Source organism: Entelurus aequoreus, linkage group LG18 (assembly GCF_033978785.1).
Source record: "Entelurus aequoreus isolate RoL-2023_Sb linkage group LG18, RoL_Eaeq_v1.1, whole genome shotgun sequence".
Classification (NCBI taxonomy): Eukaryota; Metazoa; Chordata; class Actinopteri; order Syngnathiformes; family Syngnathidae; genus Entelurus; species Entelurus aequoreus.
Window position 1 is genome coordinate 2154097 of NC_084748.1, and position 16498 is coordinate 2170594.

Sequence of the window (16498 nt, forward strand, 5' to 3'; positions counted from 1 at the left end):
AATATTTAGGTCTACTACGCTACTCCATGTTGGTCATTATGGTGGTACTTAATGAATATTTAGGTCTACTACGCTACTCCATGTTGGTCATTATGGTGGTACTTAATGAATATTTAGGTCTACTACACTACTCTATGTTGGTCATTATGGTGGTACTTAATGAATATTTAGGTCTACTACACTACTCTATGTTGGTCATTATGGTGGTACTTAATGAATATTTAGGTCTACTACGCTACTCCATGTTGGTCATTATGGTGGTACTTAATGAATATTTAGGTCTACTACACTACTCTATGTTGGTCATTATGGTGGTACTTAATGAATATTGAGGTCTACTACGCTACTCCATGTTGGTCATTATGGTGGTACTTAATGAATATTTAGGTCTACTACGCTACTCCATGTTGGTCATTATGGTGGTACTTAATGAATATTTAGGTCTACTACGCTACTCCATGTTGGTCATCATGGTGGTACTTAATGAATATTGAGGTCTACTACGCTACTCCATGTTGGTCATTATGGTGGTACTTAATGAATATTTAGGTCTACTACGCTACTCTATATTGGTCATTATGGTGGTACTTAATGAATATTTAGGTCTACTACGCTACTCCATGTTGGTCATTATGGTGGTACTTAATGAATATTGAGGTCTACTACGCTACTCCATGTTGGTCATTATGGTGGTACTTAATGAATATTTAGGTCTACTACGCTACTCTATGTTGGTCATTATGGTGGTACTTAATGAATATTTAGGTCTACTACGCTACTCTATATTGGTCATTATGGTGGTACTTAATGAATATTTAGGTCTACTACCAGAGGTGTGGACTCGAGTCACATGACTTGGACTCGAGTCATGAATTTGATGACTTTAGACTCGACTTGACAAAATGTAAAGAGACTTGCAACTCGACTTAGACTTTAACATCAATGACTTGTGACTTCACTTGGACTTGAGCCTTTTGACTTGACATGACTTGCTACTTTCCCCAAAACCCAAAGCTTAAAACGTTATTTGGGAGCGCTCCGTATCTTTCATTTTGTACGTGTCTGTCTGTCTATCAGCGTGTGTACTGCCTGTCAGCTGGTGTGCTGTCAGTACAACAGCCAATCAAATTAGTTATACGTTGTTTTCATCACACAGCATTCATCCAATCAAATTGCAGGACAACCACCGAACAAGAGTTGTCAAACAATGCGACAGTGAGAAACAATTATGCCAAAGTTGGTTTCGTTCGGGTATAAAAACTACGACTTGGTCAACAAAAAACGAATTGCCGTATGCAAATCACGCAGTTCGAATATTACAGACGGAGACGCAACAACTTCCAACTTCGTTCGACATTTGAAGTTGCACAAAGAAGGGTAAGTTTTGAATGTAAGATAACGTTTATTGGCTAAGTAACATGACTTTTATTTGCTGTGTAGTTAAATCAGTGAGGCTGTAAACTCACTGCTAACGTTATAACCATAGACATCTTATAAGGGTACGCAGCATTGAGCGCTACTGCCTACAGGCGCGGACGAGACGCGGGGCCGCCATCTTGGAGTGGTGATCGGCTCCACTCAGTGCAATTCATTTGGCAGGAGCAAAGAACTGTCAGCAAATTTAATTCATCTTACCTCACTGAATACCACTGATTTTCACGCGTTTTTTTGTCATACGTGTAGCTATGATAAAGGACAAATGTTTTGGCGTTTTTATTATTCATAGTTTGCTTAACAGTAATATAATATTCTTATACGCTATAAATGACCAGACGTCCGAGATCAAAACTGGGAATATAATCCCAGAGAAGAGGGAAAAAAACGGTCAGCTATTTTTAAGTTGAAGAAACAATATGATTAGATTATATATACATGCGTATATCCTACATAAACAATGTATGAATACATTAGATATCTATATATCTATAGACTGTAACTCTGTTGCTGCAGCAGCAGAGAGTTTATTCTGTTTTGACACTTTGTATTGATATTTTGTATTACATTCTTCCCTTAAATGATAATGTTTACAGTGATTGTTTTATATCTATTGTTTATGTATGTCGCTTTGGATAAAAGCGTCTGCCAAATACTTCAACATATATAAACACCTGAAAGTCTTTATATCAGCTAAAACCACCAATCTGTCTCACTGGATTCAGAATAAAACCAAATGCTGTCTTACCCAACAATGTTAGTATTTGAATATTGTTACTTGAAGACTTATTCCTGGTTACAATTATACTGTTAAGAAAGTATTGTCTTATACTTTGCCTAAAATGAGAATGCATCATAATCAGTGGCGGCTGGTGAATTTTGTTTTAGGTGGGGCTGAAAGTTTGTAAACCAAACCCCTGTAGGGGGGTCATCCTCCCCCAGAAGATTTATTTGTGATTCTCACATACAAATATTGAAGATCTTTGCTCCTTCTCAACTTTGTGGTAATGTTATTTTCATAAAATACAACCAATAGTATGTTAATGTTTGTTTTTGCAAATGTGTTTATTCTGTAAAGGAATGAGTTAAATGTTTAAAATTGTTTAAACTATTAAAATGACTGGTTAATAGTGCTATTGTGAATTGCAATGTCAGCACTATTTTTTTTCCTGCAATTTCAAATGCATTTGTTTTAATAAATAAATACAGCGTTTTAAAAGCATACACAATATGTGTAAAAATATTAGTCTGTGGTTAAAAGGACTTGAAAAGACTCAAAACTCAAAATGCAGGACTTGGGACTTGACTTGAGACTTTCTAGTCTTGACTTTGGACTTGACTCTGGACTTGCCTGTCTTGACTCGGGACTTGACTCGAGACTTGAGGGCAAAGACTTGAGACTTACTTGTGACTTGCAAAGCAATGACTTGGTCCCACCTCTGTCTACTACACTACTCTATATTGGTCATTATGGTGGTACTTAATGAATATTTAGGTCTACTACACTACTCTATGTTGGTCATTATGGTGGTACTTAATGAATATTGAGGTCTACTACGCTACTCCATGTTGGTCATTATGGTGGTACTTAATGAATATTTAGGTCTACTACGCTACTCTATATTGGTCATTATGGTGGTACTTAATGAATATTTAGGTCTACTACGCTACTCCATGTTGGTCATTATGGTGGTACTTAATGAATATTTAGGTCTACTACGCTACTCTATATTGGTCATTATGGTGGTACTTAATGAATATTTAGGTCTACTACGCTACTCCATGTTGGTCATTATGGTGGTACTTAATGAATATTGAGGTCTACTACGCTACTCCATGTTGGTCATTATGGTGGTACTTAATGAATATTTAGGTCTACTACGCTACTCCATGTTGGTCATTATGGTGGTACTTAATGAATATTTAGGTCTACTACGCTACTCCATGTTGGTCATCATGGTGGTACTTAATGAATATTTAGGTCTACTACGCTACTCCATGTTGGTCATCATGGTGGTACTTAATGAATATTTAGGTCTACTACACTACTCTATATTGGTCATTATGGTGGTACTTAATGAATATTGAGGTCTACTACGCTACTCTATATTGGTCATTATGGTGGTACTTAATGAATATTTAGGTCTACTACACTACTCTATGTTGGTCATTATGGTGGTACTTAATGAATATTTAGGTCTACTACACTACTGTATTTAATGTTGTCATTATGGTGGTACTTAATGAATATTTAGGTCTACTACACTACTGTATTTAATGTTGTCATTATGGTGGTACTTAATGAATACTTAGGTCTACTACACTACTGTATTTAATGTTGGTCATTATGGTGGTACTTAATGAATATTTAGGTCTACTACGCTACTCTATATTGGTCATTATGGTGGTCTTAGAGAGCCAAGTTTTTCCTGAGCTAGTACTGGTGAATAAAGTTTGTAGAACCATCGTACAAAACAAACTGCTGCAAAGTGCGACTTAGTTTTACATTTTGTTTTGTGTGGAGAACTACATAATACTGAGTGTTGCACAACAAGTCCTACTGGAAAAATAACTGGATTGCTTGTAAATATAAACAAAGTAGCTGATAAATGTCGAAGCAGTCAATTAGTACTCAAATAATGTGTTTTGTGTCGTTGTGGAGATAATTGTGCATAGTTTCATGCACGTTGACTTTCCCAGTTATGAAACTTGTCTACAGCAGGTTTTGTAACAAAGCCGTGTCGGCCAATCAGAAGCCAGCTTCTTCTCACGTGACCTGGCTATTGGCTTTTTTTTTTTTACGTAACCCAAGGGGGGTGTCCTCGGCGAACGCCAGTGCAGAATCACGCAGCACCGGAGCGGGGCGGCTCACACCATGGGGGGTAACGTCCACGGAAGGATGGTGAATTCCGCCTAACATTATTTATTTGTCGCGCAGAACAAACATGTCGCTCCAGCTGCCCGCCGAGGAAATGGCGGGGGAGAAGAGGGCCTTCTTTGTTGGCAGCGAGTCTGGCGAAGAGCGGGACCACCACCAGCTCATCCTGCAGAGAATCAGCACGTTAGCCTCGCAGAACTCCCTCAAAGACGCCATTTACTGGTTCTCTGTAGCCATGCGCCGCGGGCCGGTCCGACCCGAGCAACTAAGCACTTTTGTGGACTGTATTGTGCGGAATTTGAACAAGCAGAAGAGCGCCTCCGGACGTCAACATGTGGAGGAGGACTCCCGGGATAAAGTGTTCGAGTGTCCGCAGTGTCGCGGCTTCTTGTCCCAAGCTGTGACTTTAACGTGCGGACATTCCTTCTGCGGGAGGTGTTTGCGGCTCTTCTCCAAGTGCAAGTTGTGCCACCAAGCCGCCGGGCTCGACGCCAAAGCTAACGTGCTGCTGTGCGGACTCCTGGCCAAGTGGTTCCCGGAAGAGGTGAAAAAGTCCAAACTATTGACTCAAGTGGACGAACTGTGTAAGCGAAGACGTCACCAGGAGGCCGTGACGCTGGCGAGTGATGTCATTCAAAGGGGTGAGTACGGCCGCCATGTTGGACAGGGGCAATGAGCAATGTGTGTCTCGTCAAACTCGCTTTTAGTCGCTGTAGCGTTAAACGTGGCGAGAAGCTCGCGTAAATGTGCTGCTTTTTGTTGTTGTTTCCTTCGAGAAGCCGTGTGGCGAGCCTTTATAGAGGCAAACTGTCGCCATAGCGACGCGTCTTCTTCCGCCCTGACTGACGTCGTTCTTACGAAATGTCGACAGCGCGCATGCGCACGCGGTGCTCAGCTTGCATAAGGCAGGTTATGACACTTATTAGGCCAGGTGGTTTTGTAACATATTTAGCGGGGAGGGGAGGGGGGGCATTCCACATGTGTGCAGGCTTACACCAAATACTAATACAGTATGAAACACATGCTTAATACAGTATGAAACAAATGCTAGTACAGTATGAAACAAATGCTCAATACAGTATGAAACAAATGCTAGTACAGTATGAAACAAATGCTTAATACAGTATGAAACAAATGCTCAATACAGTATGAAACAAGCGCTTAATACAGTATGAAACAAATGCTTAATACAGTATGAAACAAATTATTAATACAGTATGAAACAAATGCTAGTACAGTATGAAACAAACGCTTAATACAGTATGAAACAAATGCTTAATACAGTATGAAACAAATCCTAGTACAGTATGAAACAAATGCTTAGTACAGTATGAAACAAATGCTTAATACAGTATGAAACAAATGCTTATTACAGTATGAAACAAATGCTAGTACAGTATGAAACAAATGCTTAATACAGTATGAAACAAATCCTAGTACAGTATGAAACAAATGCTTAATACAGTATGAAACAAACGCTTAATACAGTATGAAACAAATGCTTATTACAGTATGAAACAAATGCTATTACAGTATGAAACAAATGCTTATTACAGTATGAAACAAATGCTAATACAGTATGAAACAAATGCTTAATACAGTATGAAACAAATGCTAGTACAGTATGAAACAAATGCTTAATACAGTATGAAACAAATGCTAGTACAGTATGAAACAAATGCTTAATACAGTATGAAACGATGTTTAATACAGTATGAAACAATGTTTAATACAGTATGAAACAAATGCTTAATACAGTATGAAACAAATGCTTGTACAGTATGAAACAAATGCTTAATACAGTATGAAACTGTTTAATACAGTATGAAACAAATGCTAGTACAGTATGAAACAATGCTTAATACAGTATGAAACAATGTTTAATACAGTATGAAACAAATGCTTATTACAGTATAAAACAAATACGTATTACAGTATAAAACAAATGCTAGTACAGTATGAAACAAATGCTTAATACAGTATGAAACAAATGCTTAATACAGTATGAAATAGAGATGTCCGATAATATCGGTCTGCCGATATTATCGGCCGATAAATGCGTTAAAATGTAATATCGGTAATTATCGGTATCGTTTTTTTTTTATTATCCGTATCGTTTTTTTTTGTGTTTTTTTTTAAATTTTATTAAATCCACATAAAAAACACAAGATACACTTACAATTAGTGCACCAAGCCAAAAAACCTCCCTCCCCCATTTACACTCATTCACACAAAAGGGTTGTTTCTTTCTGTTATTAATATTCTGCTTCCTACATTATATATCAATATATATCAATACAGTCTGAAAGGAATACAGTCCGTAAGCATTATATATCAATATATATCAATACAGTCTGCAAGGGATACAGTCCGTAAGCACACATGATTGTGCGTGCTGCTGCTCCACTAATAGTACTAACCTTTAACAGTTAATTTTACAAATTTTCATTAATTACTAGTTTCTATGTAACTGTTTTTATATTGTTTTACTTTCTTTTTTATTCAAGAAAATGTTTTTAATTTATTTATCTTATTTTATTTGATTCATTTTTTTAAAAAGTACCTTATCTTCACCATACCTGGTTGTCCAAATTAGGCATAATAATGTGTTAATTCCACGACTGTATATATCGGTTGATATCGGTATCGGTAATTAAAGAGTTGGACAATATCGGCATATCGGATATCGGCAAAAAGCCATTATCGGACATCCCTAGTATGAAACAATGTTTAATACAGTATGAAACAAATGCTTAATACAGTATGAATTAAATGCTCAATACAGTATGAAACAAATGCTTATTACAGTATGAAACAAATGTGACTCACATGGTGATGCAACCAAAACATGGCTACTGACTAATGTTGTAATTATAACGCAATAGGAATTCAGTTAGAGTGGAAGTCACTTAACTTAACAAGCATTTACAGTAAAGTTAATATAGTAATTGTTCCAGTGCCCTTGGTTAAAGAAACAAAAGTGTACTGCTGCCCTATGACGTCATGCAGATAATCTTATTTTGCATTTGTGGCAGCCAAATAATCCTAAATGAATTAAAAAATAATCAAAATATGCTGCATTGAGATTACTGCTAGGATTGTATGACCTTCCCCCGCCTTCCTTAATCTTCCAGCCGTTGTATGTGGGTCAGGTGACCGTGACATAATATTTCTCAGTGTCGTAATAGTTGAGATGTCAGCATGCCAGCAGCTGAAGACTTTATCCAAATGCTTGTGCCGCCCGATTCTTCCGAATGTTTTGTGGAATTCAGTGATTGGATGAATGGTTGTTGCTGTCAATGGGTGTGCTGCACACTGACAAATGCATCAAGGGTGTATACCAAAGTGTGGCCCGGGGGTCATTTGCAGTCCGCAGCTCATTTTTTACTATTAAAAAAACATACAAAAGTGGGAAAAGAGAGCAAACGGATGAAAAGTAGCAATTTTGACTGTAATAACACAAAGCTGCCATGCAGGCTGTTTTTTTTCTTTTTCTTCAAAAGCCGTCATTGCTCCAAAAATAATGACTCAAAATCAATGTTATGAATTATTGACCTATTCAAGTCTCCAAGTACTTCACATCAAAAATTCCACTTCGAAATATTTTTTGGGGATAGTATTGCATATTTTGTGTGTTTGACGTATAAAAATACAAACTTTTCTTTGACAAAAAGGGCGCAAAACAAACCAAATAAACATGATAAAAATGTATAATCGACGGATAGATCTGTAGTTGATCTGGAGACTTTAGCAGTAAAAGTTAAAAAAAAAAAGTATGACTTATTTTTAAAATTTTCTGGATCCCCAAGAATTTTAGTGGGGCTTTTTTTTTTTTTTTTTTAAAACTGTCATTGGGCCAAAAAATAATTATGAAATTAAATGAACGATGATCTACAATCAAGTTTGACAAGCAAGGAAGCAGCTGATCGGTCGATTATTTCAACATTGGCACCCAAGCTTGGGATCACGCTATAAATAGTCTGTGTTAGCGCTAATAATAACATTATCACTAATACTTGGTTAATATTCAAGTCACAAAATGTAAATGGAGTATTGTTGGCGCTTTTTGATGTTTTTTGTTGGGTTTTATGGGCAAAATAGAGGACCTCCCATTGACTCCGCTTTAAGCAGACTTTTATTTACGAGTTAGAATGAATCATAATCATTGTGAACGATAGGCAAAATAAAAAAGTGCAGTTCCCCTTTGATGCTCCAATGACTTCACATCAAATATTACACCATAAAAATGTTTTTCAGGGAAAATGTTGCATATTTTGTGTTATTGCCATTAAAAACAGGGTTTTGACATTGAGGTTATAAAACATAAAGAACAAAACTTAATCTCGCCAGATTTAAAGTTGATCTAGAGCAGGGGTCACCAACCTTTTTGAAACCAAGAGCTACTTCTTGGGTAGTGATTAATGCGAAGGGCTACCAGTTTGATACACACTTAAATAAATTGCCAGAAATAGCCAATTTGCTCAATTGACCTTTAACTCTATGTTATTATTAATAATTAATGATATTTACACTTAATTGAACGGTTTAAAAGAGGAGAAAACACGAAAAAAATGACAATTCAATTTTGAAACATAGTTTATCTTCAATTTCGACTCTTTAAAATTCAAAATTCAACCGAAAAAAAGAAAAGAAAAACTAGCTAATTCGAATCTTTTTGAAAAAATAAAAAAAATAATTTATGGAACATCATTAGTAATTTTTTCTGATTAAAATTAATTTTAGAATTTTGATGACATGTTTTAAATAGGTTAAAATCCAATCTACACTTTGTTAGAATATATAACAAATTGGACCAAGCTATATTTCTAACAAAGACAAATCATTATTTCTTTTAGATTTTCCAGAACAAAAATTTTAAAAGAAATTCAAAAGACTTTGAAATAAGATTTAAATTTGATTGTACAGATTTTCTAGATTTGCCAGAATAATTTTTTTGAATTTTAACCATAATAAGTTTGAAGAAATATTTCACAAATATTCTTAGTCGAAAAAACAGAAGCTAAAATGAAGAATTAAATTAAAATGTATTTATTATTCTTTACAATAAAAAAAAAAAATTTACTTGAACATTGATTTAAATTGTCAGGAAAGAAGAGGAAGGAATTTAAAAGGTAAAAAGGTATATGTGTTTAAAAATCCTAAAATAATTTTTAAGGTTGTATTTTTTCTCTAAAATTGTCTTTCTGAAAGTTATAAGAAGCAAAGTAAAAAAATGAATGAATTTATTTAAACAAGTAAAGACCGAGTATATATTTTCTTGGATATTCAAATTCTATTTGAGTTTTGTCTCTCTTAGAATTAAAAATGTCGGGCAAAGCGAGACCAGCTTGCTAGTAAATAAATACAATTTAAAAAATAGAGGCAGCTCACTGGTAAGTGCTGCTATTTGAGCTATTTTTAGAACAGGCCAGCGGGCTACTCATCTGGTCCTTACGGGCTACCTGGTGCCCGCGGGCACCGCGTTGGTGACCCCTGATCTAGAGATTTAAGAGTTGAATAAAAAAATAATATGACTTATTTTTAACATTAATATGACTGGGACCCTACCAGGTCCCCAGGACCCAACTTGAGGGGAGCCCTAAAGGTTAAAAAACAATCCACGGTATATATTGTTTTGTTTTAAAAAAAGAAATCAAAAATGACCAACGCATATTTTGTTTTTTCAGTCTGCGGCCCTCTGTGGAAAAAGTTTGGACACCCCTGGTGCATACCCTATAAAGGGTTATTTGTGGATAAGTGGTTCATCACCCACTCACAGAAATACTGTCACTTGATACACGCCGCCTGCTTTTGACGGCGCTCGCCCTTCCTGCGGCATTGAGGTTGGCGGTCAAGCTCTGACCGTGTCGAGAGTTACACAATACCATAAAAATGGGAGCCATTACCTCCCTGCATGACACTCAGCATCAAGGGTTGGAATTCGGGGGTTAAATCACCAAAAATGATTCCCGGGCGCGGCCACCGCCGCTGCTCACTGCTCCCCTCACCTCCCAGGGGGTGATCAAGGGTGATGGGTCAAATGCAGAGAATAATTTGGCCACACCTACACTGCAAAAAGTCTGTGTTCAAAAACAAGAGGAAAAAAAATACAAAAATGAGGGGTATTTTATTTGAACTAAGCAAAATGATCTGCCAATAGAACAAGAAAATGTGGCTTGTCAAGACTTTCCAAAACAAGTCAAATTAGCTAACTTCAATGAAGCCAAAAATAGCTTAAAATAAGTATATTCTCACTAATAACAAGTGCACTTTTCTTGGTAGAAAAAAAAAGAGACCTTTTTGCTCAATATGTTGATAAATATTCTTACATCCTTGCCCGTTTGTGGGCTCTGTACCGAGGATGTCGTTGTGGCTTGTACAGCCCTTTGAGACACTTGTCATTTAGGGCTATATAAATAAACATTGATTGATTGATTAAATGAAGTAAATGCTAGTGCCATTATCTTGACATAATGATATGTGCTCATTACATTTCTTGAAACCAGCAAACGTATACTAAAAACAAATGTATTGTTCTTAATGGAAAGACAACAAGGCAAGCGCTTGTTACTCTCGGGGTCTCCTAGCCGCTCAGGCTAATCATATTGTCTAAAAATGCATTTTTCCATGGATAACATGACATCATCGCGCCAAGTGCATGCTCTTTCAGTCAATTAGTGCGCATATATACAGCCCCGCCCCGGACAAAAATAGTTTAATTGTAATTTTGAGGAATTCATCTGAATGTGCATGAACTATTTCTGTTCAAAATTGTTAGAAATGTTTAAATATGAACTGTCAGTTTACTGTACTGTGCCAACTGTACTACTATATGAGTACCTATTTTCTATTGTTTCATTGGAAATAAAACTGCAAAGTCCATTTGGCTGTCATCTGTTTTAATTATGAGACACAATTGTGTCAAAGTCATGATTTTTTTTTTTCATACTTGAAATAAAAAAATTATTACTGTAAAAAAAGTAGTTTTCTACTTGTGAGTGTTGATGACACAGCTTTGCAACACTTGATATTAGGGATGATACTCGAAACCGGTTTTCCCGGTTGTTTGATAAGAAAAGAACCGAGTCCTCGGACTCGAATCCCTTTTTGAGAACCGGTACCCGTTATCGAGACCACTATATTAAAGGAAAAGAGTTGATTCTTTATTCGAATCCCGTCCCGACCAGAAATGCTCCGTAGGACATCACAAGAAATGACGTCACGTAGCTCAGTCATTAGGCGCAGATAGCGAAAGCAGGAAAACAATGGACGGGAAAAAGCGCTCCAAGGTGTAATAAAGTTCAAAACAAAAGCTATAATCCATCGAATAACTTTACTGAGAGATTTTAGCAGGGTAAAACACATGACCAACACTTTTACCACCAACCTGAAACATAGCAACCAGGCTAGCAACGCACCTCCTTTACGGCAGCTGTCGCAACGTTCTTAAAACAACCGCAGCACATACATATATATACAACACCGCAGCACATACATATATATACAACACTGCAGCACATACATATATATACAACACTGCAGCACATACATATATATACAACACTGCAGCACATACATATATATACAACACTGCAGCACATACATATATATACAACACTGCAGCACATACATATATATACAACACTGCAGCACATACATATATATACAACACTGCAGCACATACATATATATACAACACTGCAGCACATACATATATATACAACACTGCAGCACATACATATATATACAACACTGCAGCACATACATATATATACAACACTGCAGCACATACATATATATACAACACTGCAGCACATACATATATATACAACATATCTCCCTTTTTGAACTTTTGTTTTTCTTTCCTTGTAAACGTTACAAAATCACACTGTAGATGTGTTGTCTGTCTAATTATAAATAATGCAGACGAGGCGTGTTGGCTGACTTCCTGACGTTTACTTTCACAGCGTGGCAACATGCAACACTTTTCGGGGCTACCGCGCATGCTCGTCACTCCCGTTGCATGCTGGGTAGTGTAGTTGTTATATTCTCTAGCTCATCACATCTTTCCCCCATAAATAAATAATGTTACTCAATAAAGTGTATTTCTTTTTTTAGCTTTAGCTTTTCATTTATTAGCATTGTAACCACATTTGCAAACAACTTTTCTCTTCATAGAATTTCCTTTCAATAAAGAAATAAAGTGCAAAAATGTCAAAGCATCATAACTTAATAAATGATAAATACCAAAATAACAAACCGTTATGTCAAATAGCAGCAGAAGTGCACTTTTTGGAGAGCTGTATTTTCAGTTTTGTGCCCAAGGTACTGATTTTATTTAACACTATATTATTATTTATACACAGAGACAGGTTGTTTTTGTGTTACTGTATATATTTGTTTCTCTGAAAAATCCCACTTAATATACTTTGGGTAACAACAGTCAATATTTATTTATTTTATTTTATTTTTTTAGGGGGGTAACAGTCAATATTTATTTATTTATTAGATTTTATTTTTTTATTATTAAAGATTAAAGTACCAATGATTGTCTTATATAATAAAAGTGAGCTTTTGTTAAACCATATATTGTGTGTTTTTTTCCATATACAACAACCTATCTGGACTCCATAAGAGAATCGATAAGGAATCGGTTCGATAAGAGGATTCGATAATAGGCTCGAACTCGATAATTTCTTATCAAACATCATCCCTACTTGATATTGTAGTTTCAAGCATGTTTTTACTCAATATAGGTAATCAACCTCCGAGGACAAAGCTCCGACCAATGGGAGACCGGGCTTTCTGGTACGCCGCTACCAGTCTGTGGAACGCTCTCCCTGACCACCTGAGGGCACCACAGACTGTGGATGCTTTTAAAAAAAGGCTTAAAAACCCTTCTTTTTAAAAAAGCCTTTTTTTAGATACATGCATGTTAGTTTTAGCTATTTGGCTGTTCTAGTTCTTATTAGGGACCGCACGGTCCATTGTCAAAGGAATCCCAAAGGGAGTCCTTTTGCAATGGGACGAAAGGACCTATTGTTATTGTAAGGTTTATTATTATTATTATTATTATTTTTCCGCAGCTTTGCGCACTATTTTGCCCCCCTTAACATGCTCCAAAACTCACCAAATTTGACACACACATAAAAAAAAACGCGAACAAAACTCTTTAGTCAAAAAACCAAACCCCAAAAATCAAAATTGCGCTCTAGCGCCCTCTAGGAAGAAAACTGCCTGTAACTCCCAGTACGAATGTCGTAGAGACATGCAACCAAAACCTCTATGTAGGTCTGACTTAGAGCTAGATTTCATACACTGACATCCTTCAGCAAAAATCAACAGGAAGTTGGCAATCACCCCTTCAAAACAAAAGTTTCATAAAAACGCACATTTTTGCCTCCTTTGAGCTGTAATTTGACCCCCTTAAAATACTTCAAAACTCACCAAACTTTTTACACACATCAGGACTGGCGGAAATTGCGATTTAATAAAAAACCGAACCCTCAAAATTGCGCTCTAGCGCCCCCTAGGAATAGAACACAGACAAAACTGCTCCTCGGAGGAAAACACAGACAAAACTGCTTGTAACTTCCGGTAGGAACGTCTTAGAGACATGAAACAAAAACCTCTATGTAGGTCTGATTAGAGCTAGATTTCATACACTGACATCCTTCAGCAAAAACCAACAGGAAGTTGGCAATCACCCCTTCAAAACAAAAGTTTCATAAAAACGCAAATTTTTGCCTCTTTGAGCTGTAATTTGACCCCCTTAAAATACTTCAAAACTCACCAAACTTTTTACACACATCAGGACTGGCGGAAATTGCAATCTAATAAAAAAATGGAACCCCAAAACTCAAAATGGCGCTCTAGCGCCCCCTAGGAATAAAACACAGACAAAACTGCTCCTCGGAGGAAAACACAGACAAAACTGCTTGTAACTTCCGGTAGGAACGTCTTAGAGACATGAAACAAAAACCTCTATGTAGGTCTGACTTAGAGCTAGATTTCATACACTGACATCCTTCAGCAAAAATCAACAGGAAGTTGGCAATCACCCCTTCAAAACTAAAGTTTCATAAATACACACATTTTTGCCTCTTTGAACTGTAATTTGACCCCCTTAAAATACTTCAAAACTCACCAAACTTTTTACACACATCAGGACTGGCGGAAATTGCGATCTAATAAAAAAAAAAACGAACCCCAAAACTCAAAATTGCGCTCTAGCGCCCCCTAGGAATAAAACACAGACAAAACTGCTCCTCGGAGGAAAACACAGACCAAACTGCTTGTAACTTCCGGTAGGAACGTCTTAGAGACATGAAACAAAAACCTCTATGTAGGTCTCACTTAGACCTACATTTCATAGATTGACATCCTTCAGCAACTAGCACCTGCCAAATATGCGGGCCCGACCAACGCTGCTTGCAGCTTTAATTTTTATTTATTTTTTATTATCTTTTTATTTGTATTTATTTATTTATTTTTTTATTTTTATTTTTTAATACACTGTAGCACTTTGAGGTTGTTTATTCAATGTAAAGTGCTTTTTACAAATAAAATCTATTATTATTATTATTCCTTTGTGTTCGAAGGCCTTTCACCTCTCATCCCCGCAGGCTGGCAATGTGCAAAATGGCTGATTATTTGACAACATAACATCAAAACGTTGATCCTCAGAAGTTTTATTTTCATGCAAGTCTATTTCCTAAATTGCCAATTTCCAGAAACTTTGGGGAAATGTTTGGGAAATGTCTCATTCCTTTGCTTAACTTGTCACGTCACATTGATGGAGGTGAGTGTATGAATAATTCCAATGAACGTCTCTGGTTGTGCAGACCCTGACACGGCAGTGAAGGCCCGCCTCTCCCGAGCACAGGCCTGCATGTCCCTCCAGCAGTTTGACGTCGCTCTGGCCGACACAGAGTTTTGTCTGGCGTCCAGCTGTTCTGCTGAGGTGGGTCTCTCGCTGTCAAATCATCTTAAATAATGAACTAGACTTGAAAAGCATGATATTAAACATGCACATACAACTGTTTTGTAAGCACATGTATGTTGTAATGAAAATTGTTGAGGCTTGTGCAGCCCTTTGAGACACTGGTGATTTAGGGCTATATAAGTCAACATTGATTGATATGCATGAGTGTCCCCAAAACAAGCAATCAGTGTTTGAAGGTGCGTGCACAGGTAGATCAAGCTGCTGGATGCTGCATCACGGCACCCTCAGTGGCTTATTTTCAGTCTTTCTGTTTATTGTTTACTGTGCTAGGTGGCCGTTATGAATAATAACTGGCTCGACACACCAACTTATGAGTTATATGACACATACTTTTAGGGATTTAATGATATGAACACTTCATATCACAGTTATCATGACCAAAATGATCACGGTTATCACTAGAGGTGAACAAAACATCGATTCACATCTGAATTGAGATTCTTATTTGTCTCGATTTTAAACAGACTAGTCATTTTCCAAAAAATCTTTTTTTTTTTTTTTATTTAAATTTTTTTTTTTTTTATACAAGAATTAATAAAAACATAAAAAGTTTTTAGACCATGTCCATGCGACCAGAAAGAGCTTTTTTAACCTTTAGCCTGTTTTGAAAATGGAAATTTCAACTATGGAATTCTCTTTACAATGAGATAAAAGACTGTTAAAATATATTCCAATTAAAAAAAATATATGTAAAGACAGAACAATAAGATCATATGGACATTTTGCTTTATATTTATTATTTTACTTATTTTTTTGTTTGGTTTTGTATTTGTTTTGTATCATCCCGTGAGGTGTATATTATTATTTTTTGTTCGGTTTGTACTTCATGAAGTTTTGCACTTGTTTTTTTTTGTTTGTTTTCATTATATTTGGATGTATTTGTTTGGTTTGTATTAGGCCTGCCGATATTATCGGCCGATAAATGCGTTAAAATGTAATATCGGAAATTATCAGTATCGGTTTTTTTATTATCTGTATCTGTTTTTTTTTTGTTTTTTGTTTTTTTATTAAATCAACATAAAAAACACAAGATACACTTACAATTAGTGCACCAACCCAAAAAACCTCCCTCCCCCCATTTCTTTCTGTTATCAATATTCTGGTTCCTACATTATATATCAATATATATCAATACAGTCTGCAAGGGATACAGTCCGTAAGCACACATGATTGTGCGTGCT

At 36.3% G+C, this 16498-nt stretch overlaps 1 protein-coding gene across 6 annotated transcripts in view; it reads left to right on the forward strand.

Moving 5' to 3' along the window:
* The window catches only part of lonrf1 (LON peptidase N-terminal domain and ring finger 1), a 60395-nt gene that overhangs the window by 12312 nt on the left and 31585 nt on the right, over window positions 1–16498 (forward strand). For all 6 annotated transcript variants that reach the window (XM_062026267.1, XM_062026266.1, XM_062026268.1 and 3 more), the window contains 2 exons: window positions 4373–4953; window positions 15157–15275. In XM_062026267.1, coding sequence (XP_061882251.1) covers window positions 4373–4953; window positions 15157–15275 — 700 coding nt within the window. The remainder of the gene's footprint in view (window positions 1–4372; window positions 4954–15156; window positions 15276–16498) is intronic.